The sequence below is a fragment of the Tubulanus polymorphus genome, chromosome 4, assembly GCF_964204645.1.
Source record: "Tubulanus polymorphus chromosome 4, tnTubPoly1.2, whole genome shotgun sequence".
Taxonomy (NCBI): Eukaryota; Metazoa; Nemertea; class Palaeonemertea; order Tubulaniformes; family Tubulanidae; genus Tubulanus; species Tubulanus polymorphus.
In genome coordinates, this window is record NC_134028.1 from 632074 (window position 1) to 648490 (window position 16417).

General features: G+C 39.4%; 2 protein-coding genes across 2 annotated transcripts; both read left to right on the top strand.

Moving 5' to 3' along the window:
- The first annotated feature begins 514 nt into the window (after window positions 1-514).
- On the top strand, window positions 515-12251 carry LOC141904009 (carboxypeptidase E-like). The gene is made up of 8 exons (XM_074792448.1): window positions 515-922; window positions 2609-2805; window positions 3382-3567; window positions 3654-3820; window positions 8564-8685; window positions 9393-9532; window positions 9870-9990; window positions 10517-12251. The coding sequence occupies exons 1-8, from the start codon at window positions 658-660 to the stop codon at window positions 10723-10725; spliced, it is 1407 nt and encodes a 468-aa protein (XP_074648549.1). The 5' UTR covers window positions 515-657; the 3' UTR covers window positions 10726-12251.
- Window positions 12252-12835: 584 nt separating this feature from the next.
- Window positions 12836-15014, top strand: LOC141903310 (tRNA wybutosine-synthesizing protein 3 homolog). Its single transcript, XM_074791413.1, has 7 exons — window positions 12836-13024; window positions 13102-13176; window positions 13554-13652; window positions 13721-13792; window positions 14197-14265; window positions 14348-14412; window positions 14819-15014. Exons 1-7 carry the CDS (start codon window positions 12836-12838, stop codon window positions 15012-15014), a joined length of 765 nt encoding a protein of 254 aa, XP_074647514.1.
- Window positions 15015-16417: the final 1403 nt, after the last annotated feature.

Here is a 16417-nt window from a genome sequence, read left to right on the forward strand (position 1 = left end):
AGCATATTTATTTGACTGTTTTGACTTCACTAATTCATTAACCTAAAGGAAACCACATCGCCATCAAGTTTGAGAAATGATCAGCTCGCCTTCTAATGGTAAGCTCACTGACGGTGTCATTACACCGTCGCCATCTATGAATACAGGACTAATGTCTATTTCAGCTGCAGAATGTCTGGCCAGTGGCTTAGCTCAGTCAGTTTTAGCAGTTTCAGTGGTAGTATTAAATCAGGACCACTGCCCGTCCCAGGATTGATTCACTAATTCAGTGAAATAGCAAGCGGTTAAAATTGGCAGAGGACCGGCAATAATGCAAACGCTCAATGAAGACTTTTGGCAACTTCGTTACAGTCTAAAATGGATAAATCGATGTTTTAGTTCTACGCATCGATGCTGGTCTGTGTAGGATACCACCGGCTGACAGCGGGAGGCTCCGCACGGCCGCCCGCCACCTGGAAACAGTACCGTCTAGTGCTGCCACGCTGTGGCTGGTAAATGACGTCAGAACCAGGAAGTAAATAGCGCTGTGTTTCTCCTCAGTTTGACAGCTGGTGCATTTTCTCAGTTACAGTAACAGCTGCAGTTGATCTAACACCCGAACACCGGCAGATTGAACAGCGATTTTCTTTAACACTAAAACAGCGGTTGATTTAAACTATGAATCATGTTCGAAGTTTGATAGTAGTTTTAGTAGTAGTTTTAGGGCTACAGCAAAATGCAGCCGCTGCTGGATCGGAATATAACTTAAAACATCATCACAACTACAAGCAATTAGTGGCAACGTTGAATCGAGTTCATCAGAAATGTCCTCATCTAACTCGAGTCTACAACTTGACGGCATCGCCGAAACCAGATACAACAGTTGGTGGAAACAAGTTAACAGTCATTGAGTTCTCAAACAACCCAGGAAAACATGCTCCGGGTAAGTCAGTCAAAATAACAAACAGAGATTGACGACTCATCGGGAAAAGGGGATAAAATTTGAGACAAAAGAAAGGAGACCTGCTTTACTTTTAGGCCCTATAGAGATGATAGAGTGATGTGGGCTACACAGTCACGACCAGATAATTTGTTGTTTACTTATTTTTGTCTTGAGATCAGTTTCATATCAGTTATTAAACTCTTTAAAAATGTATATATAGTTTGATAGATAAGCTTTGTTACGATCTCCTGAAAATAGCTGTAGTTTTGTATGTGACCTGCCTCTCAGATGCCTCACAGCAACTGATTTCACAGTTATACTGAATTATGGCAAACTAAATATTTCACTACGAGGTTCTTAAATAACTATTTGATTTAGAGCTTTGTAATAAATAGCCTCCCGAAAATCCATCATTCAATTATCATTTCATGCTAGAGAACTCAAACTGTCCCCTGATTCTTATTCTAATAACATTATCAGCTGGAAAATATCTGAAAAACTGAATGAAAAATATCTAAAACTGAATGGAAAATATCTCTGAAACTGAATGGAAAATATCTCTAAAACTGATTGGAAAATATCTCTAAAACTGATTGGAAAATATCTCTAAAACTGAATGGAAAATATCTCTAAAACTGAATGGAAAATATCTCTAAAACTGAATGGAAAATATCTCTAAAACTGAATGGAAAATATCTCTAAAACTGATTGGAAAATATCTCTAAAACTGAATGGAAAATATCTCTAAAACTGAATGGAAAATATCTCTGAAACAGAATGGAAAATATCTCTAAAACTGAATGGAAAATATCCCTAAAACTGAATGGAAAATATCCCTAAAACTGAATGGAAAATATCCCTAAAACTGAATGGAAAATATCTCTAAAACTGAATGGAAAATATCTCTAAAACTGATTGGAAAATATCTCTAAAACTGAATGGAAAATATCTCTAAAACTGAATGGAAAATATCTCTGAAACAGAATGGAAAATATCTCTAAAACTGAATGGAAAATATCTCTGAAACTGAATGGAAAATATCTCTAAAACTGAATGGAAAATATCTCTGAAACAGAATGGAAAATATCTCTAAAACTGATTGGAAAATATCTCTGAAACTGAATGGAAAATATCTCTGAAACAGAATGGAAAATATCTCTAAAACTGAATGGAAAATATCTCTAAAACTGAATGGAAAATATCTCTGAAACAGAATGGAAAATATCTCTAAAACTGAATGGAAAATATGGATAATATCTGTTGGTTAATCAGTGATTAAAGATGATTTTAGGCTGATTGTTCATATGGATATTTTCTGTAAGAGAGAGAGAGAGAGAGGTGTCAGTCCCTGTTACTATGACAACCGATGACGTACTGCCTGTGACACGCTACAGCAGCAGCAGCAGCAGTAGTAGTTAGTGGTCGTATCTATCTCTGATATTGATCAATTCTCTGGTGTTTATTACATTTTAATGGTCATCTTTATATCGGTTCCTAATGACAATGATTTCAACCTGTAACTTTACATACTATTTGTGAAATCTCGTATTTATCGAGATATGCTTTGTTGGCAGTTATAGCAGTAAAAATTGTATGAATCAAATAGATTTGAGTTGCGTGAATTTTGATAGATTTCAGTTGAAATGGTGTCAGTCAATTATTAGTTAGTGTTTGTGTTTTTTTCAGGTAAACCGATGTTTAAGTATGTAGGTAACATGCACGGTAATGAAGTCGTAGGAAGAGAATTACTCTTAAAACTTGTCGATTATTTGTGTGAAGAATATAAAGCTGGAAACGTAGAAATTCAGAAATTGATAAATAAAACTGAGATTCATATAATGCCCAGCATGAACCCTGATGGATGGCAGTTAGCCAGTGAACAGGTATGTAACAGCTGAAACTAAGAAAAAAAAATTGTTCTGCTCAATTCAGGAACTTATTTCTAATCCTAGCGCTATCAGTAGCCCCAGCCCCAGTAACCCTGACCCTAATTTCTAACCCTAACCCTAACTCCATCTCCATTGCTAACCCTAACCCTAACTCCATCTCCATTGCTAACACTAACCCTAGCTCCAGCCCACCCGGGATTTGAACCCGGGTCTCTCATTTGCCAGTGCATTCTCCTAACCACTAGACCACTGTGCTCTAGTTAATGTCTGTGTTTGTCAGTTAGTCTGGTCAATGTGGTGACCCATTGTGCTGTGGTGACCAGTCAGGTGTGGTCAAATCTATTCACTTATCAATTTCCCATCAATCTCTTTTGATAATTATTCTTATCTGACCCAATAACCTGGAATTTTCATAAACAATCCTTGATTCTATAGGACAATATTTCCCACCAGTATCTCGAGATCTTGAATGAACAAACTAGAACAGAAAACTGAATTGAAAATATGACCGAATATTCCATCAGTTTTTTACAAAAGGCTAATTTAAAAAATGTTTGTATTTATGTATAGAAGGGTAAGAAGGATTGGTTAGTCGGACGAGCGAATGGTAACGGCGTCGATCTCAATAGAGATTTCCCAGACATGGATCGAATAGCTTTCAGATTACAAGAACAAGGTTTTGACGATGAATATCACCTCGATCATCTGTTAGATTATAAAGATATTCTCGCCGCATTTGAACAGAAATTTGAAGAAGTAAATATTTTAATAAACAGTCGATTCACGAATGAAATACTTGAAGATTTTGTCGAGAAATTTTTTTTGCGTTTGATTAATTTTAGGTTCAGATCGAAACTCGATTGGTGATTCACTGGTTACTGTCGTATCCGTTTGTACTGTCAGCTAATCTTCATGGGGGGGATATAGTAGCTAATTACCCGTACGATGAGAGTAGAGATCGTCATATACAGAAAGAATACAGTAAATCACCTGATGATAAAACATTCAGGTAAGAACTGATTAAACATCACGATTCAGTTCCACAGTTCTCCACATCGTTTTACAGGCTTTACTCTAAAATATTGCAAATCGAGAATTGTGGAGCTTTATCCAGAACTGTGGAACTGGATCTAACTGTGGAACTGGATCCAGAACTGTGGAACTGGATCTAACTGTGGAACTGGATCCTGAACTGTGGAACTGGATCCAGAACTGTGGAACTGGATCCTGAACTGTGGAACTGGATCCTGAACTGTGAAACTGGATCCTGAACTGTGTAACTGGATCCTGAACTGTGAAACTGGATCCTGAACTGTGAAACTGGATCCTGAACTGTGAAACTGGATCCTGAACTTTAGAATTGGATCCTGAACTGTGGAACTGGATCCAGAACTGTGGAACTGGATCCTGAACTGTGAAACTGGATCCTGAACTGTGAAACTGGATCCTGAACTGTAGAACTGGATCCTGTGTTCTATTCTATTGCTGATTTCTTGCTAAGTGAATCAATCTGTTTGTTGCATAGTTTTAAACTGTTTGCTGTTATTTATTGAGATTTAGCTACAACTTTACAACGTATTTTTAAGACATTATCAGTGCCTACCATTCTCCCCTCACGCGATGGTATTATCAGTGGTTACCATTCTCCCCTCACGCGATGGTATTATCAGTGCCTACCATTCTCCCCTCACGCGATGGTATTATCAGTGCCTACCATTCTCCCCTCACGCGATGGTATGATCAGTGCCTACCATTCTCCCCTCACGCGATGGTATGATCCATTCTCCCCTCACGCGATGGTATGATCCATTCTCCCCTCACGCGATGGTATGATCCGTTCTCCCCTCACGCGATGGTATGATCCGTTCTCCCCTCGCGATGGTATGATCCATTCTCCCCTCACGCGATGGTATGATCCATTCTCCCCTCACGCGATGGTATGATCCATTCTCCCCTCGCGATGGTATTATCCATTCTCCCCTCACGCGATGGTATGATCCGTTCTCCCCTCACGCGATGGTATGATCCATTCTCCCCTCACGCGATGGTATGATCCATTCTCCCCTCGCGATGGTATTATCCATTCTCCCCTCACGCGATGGTATGATCCATTCTCCCCTCGCGATGGTATGATCCATTCTCCCCTTGCGATGGTTCACTGAGTTTCCATCAGTTGTTCTAATATCATTGATCTAACTGTAGTTTTATCCTCACACTGGGATTACTACTCGGTCTAAAAAAACATTATTGGTATTTAATCTTAACGCTGATGCATCTCGTGGTGATAATGTGTCACAGAAAAACACCACACAATTCTGCTGTTTACAAATCAGATTTATATCTCACTCGCCCGGGCAGGTTTCTATCTATTATATCTATCGGTCTGTGATCAACTCCGCCCTAGACTCCATCAGTACCGGTAATTACTGACTTTAATTAATAATGCGTAGTGATGTGAAATGTGAGAGATCCTGAGAGTGAAGGGGGTTTTTAGGGAGTGGTGATTATAATATGAGGGGTTGATTTATCTAGTAATGATGTAAGTTTGCGGTGTATGGTTGTATCAACACGATTACAGTGTCACCTGTCTCTCTCTCCTCTCTCCCTGTCTCTATACTAATAATACCTGCAGTAAGCTGCATCAGATTACAATACTGCATTAGACATACCTTATCATCTCAGAAACCTTCAAAATCAAATATCACACATGCAGCAGCACCAGCAGCACCAGCACCAGCAGCAGCACCAGATAATTTCATTTGACAAAACTGTTGCTCCTTCAGTATAATTTAAGATATCTGAAGTTAATTTAATTAGTGTCTAATTACATGTGTCTAATTACGTAGTGAGTTAAATGTGAGATAGATTGTAATTATTTCATGAAATGTTGATCTCTCATTGTTCACATTACACACTATTTATTTATTACCAGCAAAATGAGTTATTTTTGTGTTGAAGCAAACGATGTTAAACGGAAAGTGAATATAGGATATGTGACGTGTTTAATCTATATTGATTGATTGAGTACTGACGAGTTAATCGTGATGTCCACGTGATCCTCACAGAATCCTCACAGAATCCTCACAGGATCCTCACTCCTGCTATATTTATATAATACAGGAAATAGAAGATTCCAATAATGGCATATTCTCAAACAGGATTAATGATTCTCCTAACGGACGGACGGATGGACGGACGGACAGACGACACCCGGTTCTCCGGATATCTTCACCTATTGCGAAATATTCCACAGATTCTTCATTATGACATTTCTGCACACAGAGTGTATTCACACTCCCCATTACTCCCCTCCACTCCCTCCCCCTTCACTCCCCTCCCCTGGGATACACTCAACGCTGATAAACGCTATTTGTTACGCACTCATCTGGCTTATCTATTTATTAAGATATATTTCATTTGATTATTAAATTCTGAGTCAGTTCAGCAAATATTACCAATCCAGCCACTCACAAACAGGACGACCTCCAACTCACAAACAGGACGACCTCCAACTCACAAACAGGACGACCTCCAACTCACAAACAGGACGACCTCCCTTCAACTCAAACAGGACGACCTCCAACTCACAAACAGGACGACCTCCCTTCAACTCAAACAGAACGACCTCCCTCCAACTCAAACAGAACGACCTCCCTCCAACTCAAACAGGACAACCTCCCTCCAACTCACAAAAAGGACGACCTCCAACTCACAAACAGGACGACCTCCCTCCAACTCACAAACAGGACGACCTCCAACTCACAAACAGGACGACCTCCCTTCAACTCAAACAGGACGACCTCCAACTCACAAACAGGACGACCTCCCTTCAACTCAAACAGAACGACCTCCCTCCAACTCAAACAGAACGACCTCCCTCCAACTCAAACAGGACAACCTCCCTCCAACTCACAAAAAGGACGACCTCCAACTCACAAACAGGACGACCTCCCTCCAACTCACAAACAGGACGACCTCCAACTCACAAACAGGACGACCTCCCTTCAACTCAAACAGAACGACCTCCCTCCAACTCAAACAGGACAACCTCCCTCCAACTCACAAAAAGGACGACCTCCAACTCACAAACAGGACGACCTCCCTCCAACTCACAAACAGGACGACCTCCAACTCACAAACAGGACGACCTCCCTCCAACTCAAACAGGACAACCTCCCTCCAACTCACAAAAAGGACGACCTCCAACTCACAAACAGGACGACCTCCCTCCAACTCACAAACAGGACGACCTCCAACTCACAAACAGGACGACCTCCCTTCAACTCAAACAGAACGACCTCCCTCCAACTCAAACAGGACAACCTCCCTCCAACTCAAACAGGACAACCTCCCTCCTACTCAAACAGGACGACCTCCAACCACTGGCCACCTCTCTCCTCCATAACAGATTAATCAACCTCAGTAATATAATAGTTCATCAGATTTTGATATTTGAGCAGTTTTTAATTTCCTCTCAGATATTTAATGTTTGATTGTTATCAATATTTACTGACTGTCACTTAGTGTTTGTGTTTTTTGATCTATAAGAGACAGACAGACCGACACAGACAGATGGATGGATATTTCAGTAATTGCCTCAAGCAGATTTTTTAAAATGTGCAGACGAGTTTAATTTGATGACGACAAAATTCTGTAAATCATAAACTTCAAAGTGTTAATATTCTGTGTATAGAGTCTCGTGAGTTCAACTAAATGTAAATAATTCTACACGTTCAGGGAATTCTATTAGTTTTAGAACAGGAAATTTAGGATAACTGTTTAATTTCAAAGTCACCAGTTTTTGTGATTCATTCATTTATTTATACATTTTTCCTTTCATTAATTTTCTAAAATTCATCAGTTGAAAATGTTTGGATATAGAATCAGTAATGACGTGTTGTATAGGCCGTTCTGTCCGGTGACAGCTGATGATGTTTAATATTTATTCAGACTTCATTGATTCATCATAAAATATTAATTCTATTATCTATTTATATGAGATATGACTAGTTATAGTTAAACAGTTGTGTATTGAGGTTAAATCCATATTTCATGTTCATCGGAATTATTTACCGGTTAATGAAGAAATTAAATCGAGTTTTTGTGAAATTGGCCATGATGCCATTTCATAAAAAACCCGCTTTGTAGTTGCCATTTGTGGCTCAAATAGACAAAGAATATTCACCTTGTCACTTTATCTTCTAGAGTTTACAACATGTTTTTATTATGTTGACATTTCTATAAATCTTAACCGAGAGATGATACTAAGATATCAGTTAGTACCGGGATCAGTGAGGCACCATTTATAGCTATTTAAAAGCTTCTATCGACCCACGCATATAACATGTATGAATACCGCTAATAGAACATCGAGAGACGACTGAGAGCTGTGCGAATATTCGAAACTTTTTTCTTTGATCCTGTTTTATCCCCACATAAAGACATCTGCTGCAGCTGTGATTATCACGACATTAGCAATGTTTTTATTCCGTTATATTTCATAAAATATTCATAAGAACAAATTATCATCACATGAAATAGATATAAACAGCCCCCGGTGATGGAGGGGGTATTAATATCCCCCCTCCTCCGCCCGAGTGCTGGGAATTTGTTAATACCCTCATAAACGGATTATAACCACGATGTATTTATGTGCAGGTGAATAAATCACATCTTATCGCGCTGCCCTCTATTGTTTATTAGTCTCATTACTGGTTTTGAATCTAATGTTGTTGTTGTTGTTGTTTTGTAGACATTTAGCTTTAGCTTACGCTGTTCCTCACAAAGTAATGGGAAAGAAAGATAAAGCTTGTGGAGAGGATTCATTTAAATATGGTATCACTAACGGAGCTAAATGGTATTCATTGGCTGGAGGTTAGTATCCTCCCCATTACACCCCTCCCTTTCCCTCTCCTCCCCCTCTGAGCTGCTGTACCCTCTCCCCCCCTCTGAGTTGTTGCACCTCTCCCTCCCCCTCTGAGCTGCTGCACCCTCTCCCTCCCCCTCTGAGCTGCTGCACCCTCTCCCTCCCCCTCTGAGCTGCTGCACCCTCTCCCTCCCCCTCTGAGCTGCTGCATCTCTGACGGCTTCACGTCATGTAGGAATTCGCTAGTTATCTCACACTGCAGTCTGCAGCAGATGAACTATTGATCAGAAGTTTAATTTTGTCTCTGTCTGTTAAAAGCATCTCTCAAATTCCATAATTGTGAATTCATTTCTGAAGATCTTGACGCTGAAAGCATTCACTGATTACGTTTTGAATTTTATCAAATTCTTTGAATTTCTTTAAGTTAATGAATTATTGAAATTACTTTTAACATTTTTAGCAGTTTACTTTAAACTGATTAAAACTTTGTTTCTACTCTACAGTCATTGTGTTCACTCATCACTTGAACTATAAATACTTCACATTTCTGAAATACACTTGAAGTTATCTATTTGTTGACATCATGAACTAACGTTTGTTCATTAATCTTCAAATTGAGTTGAGATGTTATTATTTTAAGCGATAACTTTTCAAATGAGAAAATTGTGTTCGAGCAAACGTGATTTATTTATTAATTAATTGTATCGTTTTAAAGGTATGCAGGATTTCAACTATCTCACCACAAATTGTTTCGAGTTGACGATCGAATTGAGTTGCATCAAGTTTCCGAATGCTACAACTTTACCGAAATATTGGAATGATAATAAAGCTTCATTGATCAATTATATGTGGCAGGTTAGTGATTTACTACATCGTTAATTAATGTTCTTATAATTTCAATATAGCGTGACAGAAATAGCAGAAATATCTATCAAATATATTTCCACTGCGTGATTCTGGATCCAGTTACTCATGAAGAGAGAGTTTACTCTATCGACTAAAAACATTGAAAATGAATTTTTTGTCTCACAGTTAAACCGACTAGACAACTGTCGACCTACAGTTCTGTATTTTTATACCGTTAGGGTTTTTAAAAAGGCAGACAGATGCTATAGCAGATGCGCTATCACTCATCAGCTACCGATGTAGCTGTCAGCTTGTGGTAATATTTTTAAATGTATTTGTTTTTCAGGCCCACATGGGATTGAAAGGTTTTGTGTATGACAGAGAAAGTGAGAAACCGATTGAAGGAGCTTCGATTTCAGTAAATGATGATAAAACAGGCAAAACTATTAAACATGATGTGAAATCAGGTAATTACTGTCAGTTTAATATACTGATCACATTTCAGACACCAACACTGAGAACTTATCATATAGATGACTGAACATGAGTTTCACTGTAACTCTATTCTAATCTATTTGTTGACTGAACATGAGTTTCACTGTAACTCTATTCTAATCTATTTGTTTACTGAACATGAGTTTCACTATAACTCTATTCTAATCTATTTGTTTACTGAAATGAGTTTCACTGTAACTCTATTCTAATCTATTTGTTTACTGAAATGAGTTTCACTGTAACTCTATTCTAATCTATTCGTTTACTGAAATGAGTTTCACTGTAACTCTATTCTAATCTATTTGTTTACTGAAATGAGTTTCACTGTAACTCTATTCTAATCTATTTGTTTACTGAAATGAGTTTCACTGTAACTCTATTCTAATCTATTTGTTTACTGAAATGAGTTTCACTGTAACTCTATTCTAATCTATTTGTTGACTGAAATGAGTTTCACTGTAACTCTATTCTAATCTATTTGTTTTATGTGTATTTCAGCTGAAGCCGGTGATTATTGGAGATTATTGACCGATGGTCAGTACACGCTGACCGCTACAATGCCCGGATATCGACCAGTGAAGATCATGTGCATCAACGTAATGAATGAAGCGCATAAATTCCTATCAGCTAAAGTAGTGAACATCCCACTTGAACCGACTATCGATGATATCGATACTATAGACATCGATAGCAGTCGATGTCATTAAAAATACATCATTTCAAACATCTGACCTGAATATTCGTTTAAAACATCCTGATTGTTTTATTGAATTGTAAACCCGATGTCATCATGAGCCAATCAGCATTCAGCTCATTATATATTCATAAATAATTGGAAAAATGATGTCAGGTCATATTTAGGGAGATGTGTAGAGTTTGTTCGTAAAATGTTTGTGATGTGTGAAATTAACCCACCAGTAAAAATACCCAACTGACGGAAATAAAGTGCTCGAAAGTTAACAAATCTGTGTATAAAAACTTGTACAGAATCATTGTTTGATATTATTTTGAGGTGTAAATATAAGAAATAACTCAGTGAAAATAGAACAAAACAATGAATTACAGAAGAGAGTGTAATCAATGATTGAATCTCAACACAGTGCATTTAATAGTAGAGTTGTGAGATCATAGTCAATCAGGGAGGAGAGTACCTCCTGCTCCGCAGTGAGGGGGAACTCCTGCTCCGCGGTGAGGGGGAACTCCTGCTCCGCGGTGAGGGGGAACTCCTGATCCCAGTGAGGGGATCTCAGTGAACTCCTGTTCCGCGGTGAGGGGGAACTCCTGTTCCATTCCATACAGCCTTCCATACATAAAAAACCCATTCACTTCTATCCTCAGAGCACAACATCACACTACTACCCGGGTCACTTACTCTGAAAAAGGGTCAAACTATTCTCAGTGATGTTGGAAGTGCAGCGACTGCAGTGGCAAAAAGCAACGGCAATAATTTACTGAATGACATTATTTTTCTTTCATGTGTTTTGACTAAATTTAATTAAATTTGCTGTTCTAAAATTGCTTCCAATGCGCTTGATTTTTAGAGGCTAAACTAAAATTTCTTCACGTACTCGATAAACTTGGATTTAATCACTGCGAACCTTGATCTTACATTACTTACATTAACATCAATCTTTCAAACCTCACTTTTAAAACAATATTCTAACATTGTTGTCATTAAGTGTTAAATAATATCATGTATTTACATTGTTTTATTGTTTATTGTTATATATGCATGTATTATATAAAAGGATTAACGCTGGTGATTGAGATGAGATTGGAATTTTTTCTTCTGAAAATTGGGTTGTTTTTCGCTACATTTTGTGTCAAAATAAAAATCTCTCATGGGCAAAATGGAATCTGCAAATTCATTCAATCAAGGACAAATTATAAAGTAGCTTAATCTGATAACAATTGGAAAATCAAAAAAAGTTTTAGAATCATAAAGATGAATATTGACTGTGATATACGGTATTATTTGGGGCTGTTGACTGCCAGTTGGCAAATGGTTTGTTGCTGGAAATTATTTTCTTTCTGTTTTCCTTGCTGTGTGTAACACTATTGTAATAATCAATGTATCACTAAATTCTATGAATCTGAATCAGGCATGAAATCAAAGAGGAAAAAACAAGAAAAATTTCAACTTGGACCAAGATTCTAACCAAGAGTCCCCGGATTCTCTTTTGGAAACCACTTTATTTTGTGCATATAATAGTGTACAATAAAATTAAATATTTGTGGGTAAATGTGTCTTATTTTGATTTCTTTATTCTCTGGCAGTGATGAGACTATAAACACTAAGGGGTTGTCATGATTTTGCCATGGTGTATGTTGCTGTGGAACGAAGTTGAATTGATTCAAAGTATTAACGAGTCAAATCTGACATTTTTTACTCTCAACAGTTGCTATGGATACGGTGACCTAGATTTGATGCGGTTTTATGCTTACAGCGGCAATCGAGGAATTCCACTTGTGGCAAGCGAGAAATTCAATTCAATAATATTTTATTATTCATTTTGTTTGGGTAAACAAAATGCCAAATAACTTCAGTGGGTATTATAATCGATGGCAAACTTCTTTAAGCAATAAAGATAATTTGATGATGCTTCTATGGCAGTCCAGGATTTCCACTTGTGGCAAGCGAGTAAATTCAGTCCATAATTTATATAGAAACCAATTCAATCATTGTGCAATTTTTTAATTGCATTTCATAAGAATCTAAAATGTTCCGTGACATTTATATTTAGACCTCGTCGCTTTATACGCGTTTCAACCAATTTATCTTCAATAATCTTATATTGAATTGTTTTGGAAGTCAAGATGGCCGCCGCTGAAAAAAGTTCGAGTTTATTCGTGAAACAAAAACATTTAGTATTAAATTCCGTTGATTTAAGTCGTAAAGGATCAATAGATGAACCGATAATAGAATTGATTAAACTCATTAACTGTAATGACAGTTATTTTAGTTTGAGTTCCTGTTCAGGGAGATTGTTATGTGTGGATAATCAGGTAAAATCGATAGTCTGTGTAAGAGTTGTTCGGTGTAAACTCGCTCCGTCTAGTAGAAATGAATTATTTATTTATAGATCGCAGGTGCTGTGCAGAAAAAAGGCTGTAATTGGCTGATGGTATCACATGATAAAATACAAGTTGAGGATTTGGTGAGGAAGTAACAAGGTTTTTAGTCCAGGGAGGGGAGCATCCATCATGAGCCTGGAGGAGGGAGGAAGAGGGAGGAGGGGCATGTCTATCACACCACACTGTCACTGTTTACAGCAAAGATAACCTCAACAGACATGAGACCCCAGACCCAGCAGCCCAGGCCCCAGTAGCCCAGACCCAGCAGCCCAAGCCCCAGTAGCCCAGCAGCCCAAGCCCCAGTAGCCCAGTCCCAGCAGCCCAAGCCCCAGTAGCCAAGACCCAGCAGCCCAAGCCCCAGTAGCCCAGACCCAGCAGCCCAGACCCAGTAGCCCAGACCCAGTAGCCCTAGCACTGGTTGTAGGCTTTAGTTGTAAAATGTTTTTCTCTGAATTTGTAGATAAAACACAGTGAATTATTAGAAGGAAATGCAGTGTTTAAATTTGAACCATTTGTTCTTCATGTTCAATGTAAAACATTAAAACATGCACAAAATCTGGTAAGTGGAGCCACCTATTGTCTACTGTCTCACCGTCAGACTCAGTTGAAATGATGATATATTTGTAGCATGCTGTAGCAGTTGAAAGTGGATTCAGAAACTCAGGAATTACTGTCAGTAATAAAGGTAAAATTGTTGCTGTAAGTATCAGGATTTATCACCTACCCTTCAGGACTCCCTCCCCTCTCCTGGGGCTCCTGGTCCCTCCTCTCTCTCCTTGGACTCCTGTCCCTCCTCTCTCTTCTGGGGCTCCTATCCCTCCTCTCTCTCCATGGACTCCTGTCCTTCCTCTCTCTCCTTGGACTCCCTCCTCTCTCCTGGGGCTACTGTCCCTCCTCTCTCCTGGGGCTCCTATCCCTTCCCTCTCTCCTTGGACTCCTGTTCCTCCTCTCTCTCCTTGGACTCCCTCCTCTCTCCTGGGGCTCCTGTCCCTCCTCTCTCCTGGGGCTCCTATCCCTTCCCTCTCTCTTTGGACTCCTGTTCCTCCCTAGTTTCACCCTCTGTCACTGATTCATCTATTATCTGTATGTGTTTATGTTGATAGGCTGTGAGAAGCACGCACTCAATGGAGGTTCCTTTATCTAAACATGGGCGACTTTTAGTCTCAACAGAGGTGCGTGTGTCTGTCAATCACTGTCTGTAACTCCGCCTCCTGTTTACAATTAAATCTAATCATTGTTGATTGTATTTTTCAGTATTTGGAGTTTATAGCTGAAATAGCGAACAGTAAAATGGATGAAAACTTAGTTCGTATTGAAAGGTTAGTTGAAGTCCCCTAACCTCCCTTCATCCTCCCCTCATCCCTCCCTTCATCCTCCCATCAGCCCTCCCTTCATCCTCCCCTCATCCCTCCCTTCATCCTCCCATCAGCCCTCCTTTCATCCTCCCCTCATCCCTCCCTTCATCCTCCCTTCATCCCTCCCTTCACCCTCCCCTCAGCCCTCCCTTCACCCTCCCATCAGCCCTCCCTTCATCCTCCCCTCATCCCTCCCTTCACCCTCCCCTCAGCCCTCCCTTCATCCTCCCATCAGCCCTCCCTTCACCCTCCCCTCAGCCCTCCCTTCACCCTCCCATCAGCCCTCCCTTCATCCTCCCCTCAGCCCTCCCTTCATCCTCCCTCGTATTGTATTTCACACTGATGATAATGCTGTTGTTGATGTTTTTAGGTTTTATGAGAATTTCAAGGCGATGTTGAATAGATCAGAAACTGCATCTGAGAATAAACATTCTCTACGTGATGAAAGGAAAACCTGTAAAAACAAGAGACAATTGCGCGAAAAATCACCTGGTAAAGAATGTATTCAAGATATTGAAACTGGAATCGAAAATTTATTTGAAAACGATAGTAAAAATTTTACGTGAATTTGAATAAACATCAATTGAATCAGTTATTTATTTGTTTGATTTTATTTGTTTTTGGTTCTTCTATAACATTTTCCTGCAGCATTTCAACATAGTGACCCCTGATTGATCCCTGGATCGAACCCAGTAATTACTGACACTGAATTACTGAGTGGTCCTGATGCTGAATAAAGGATGTACAGGGGTTTCCCGACCGTACAGTGCTGCCGCTATGCTCATCGTTAGCGGGATTTTCACACACTAACTAAAGTCAACTCTGGCAATCGATGTGCTGTCCAGTTATACTCCTTAACCCTAGCTTGCCAGAGTTGACTAATGTTAGTGTATAAAAATCCCGCTAACGATGAGCATAGAGGCAGCACCGTACGGTAAAATGTTGATATCTTAACAAAAATAATTACTGATAACTGATTCAGAGTGGTACTGATGCTGAAAAGAGGATGTACTGGGGTGTCCCGGGTTCAAACCCAGTAATTACTGACGCTGAATTACTGAGTGATACTGATGCTGAATAGAGGATGTACAGGGTTGTCCCGGGTTCAGTAATTACTGATACTGATTCAGAGCGGTACTGATGCTGAATAGAGGATGCACGGGGGTGTCCCGGGTTCAAACCCAGTAATTAATGATACTGATTCAGAGTGGTCCTGATGCTGAATAGAGGATGTACAGGGTTGTCCCGGGTTCGAACCCAGTAATTACTGATACTGATTCAGAGTGGTCCTGATACTGAATAGAGGATGTACAGGGGTGCCCCGGGTTCGAACCCAGTAACAATTGATACTAATTCAGAGTGGTCCTGATGCGGAATAGAGGATGTACGGATGCCCGACATGGAGAGGATATCAAGATTTTTTAACGTGATCGCCATCTATTGGAATTTGGCTGAACTGACTAGATAGCTCTTACTTGTCTTACTGACTCTTCTTTAATGCGTTGAAATCAAACTCGCCAACTGGTGGATATAACCATCATTAGTCTGTAGTGGCATAGAAATCCACCAGTTGGCGAGTGTGATTTCAACGCATTAAAGAAGAGTCAGTGAGACAAATAAGAGCTATCTAGTCGGTTCTGCCAAAATCCAATAGATGGCGATCATAGCATCATTAAACTGAAGCGGATGTCCCGGGTTCGAACCCAGTAATTACTGCTGCTGCGGAGATCAGAGTGGTCCTGATGCTGAATTAGAGGATAGGTGTGTCCCGAACTATAGAAGTTCGATCAATACTTATAACTTATAGCTGCGAGTTTTAAACTAGAAAAACAGGTTTTCAGAGAAAATTAGGACACAAATAGTCAGCATTAGAATTTCAGTAGAGGGCGGGTCTACGGTCATATAACAGCCGCCTCAATAACAATAAGACATTAAAAACAACTTGAGTGATTTATTGATCTTCCACGAA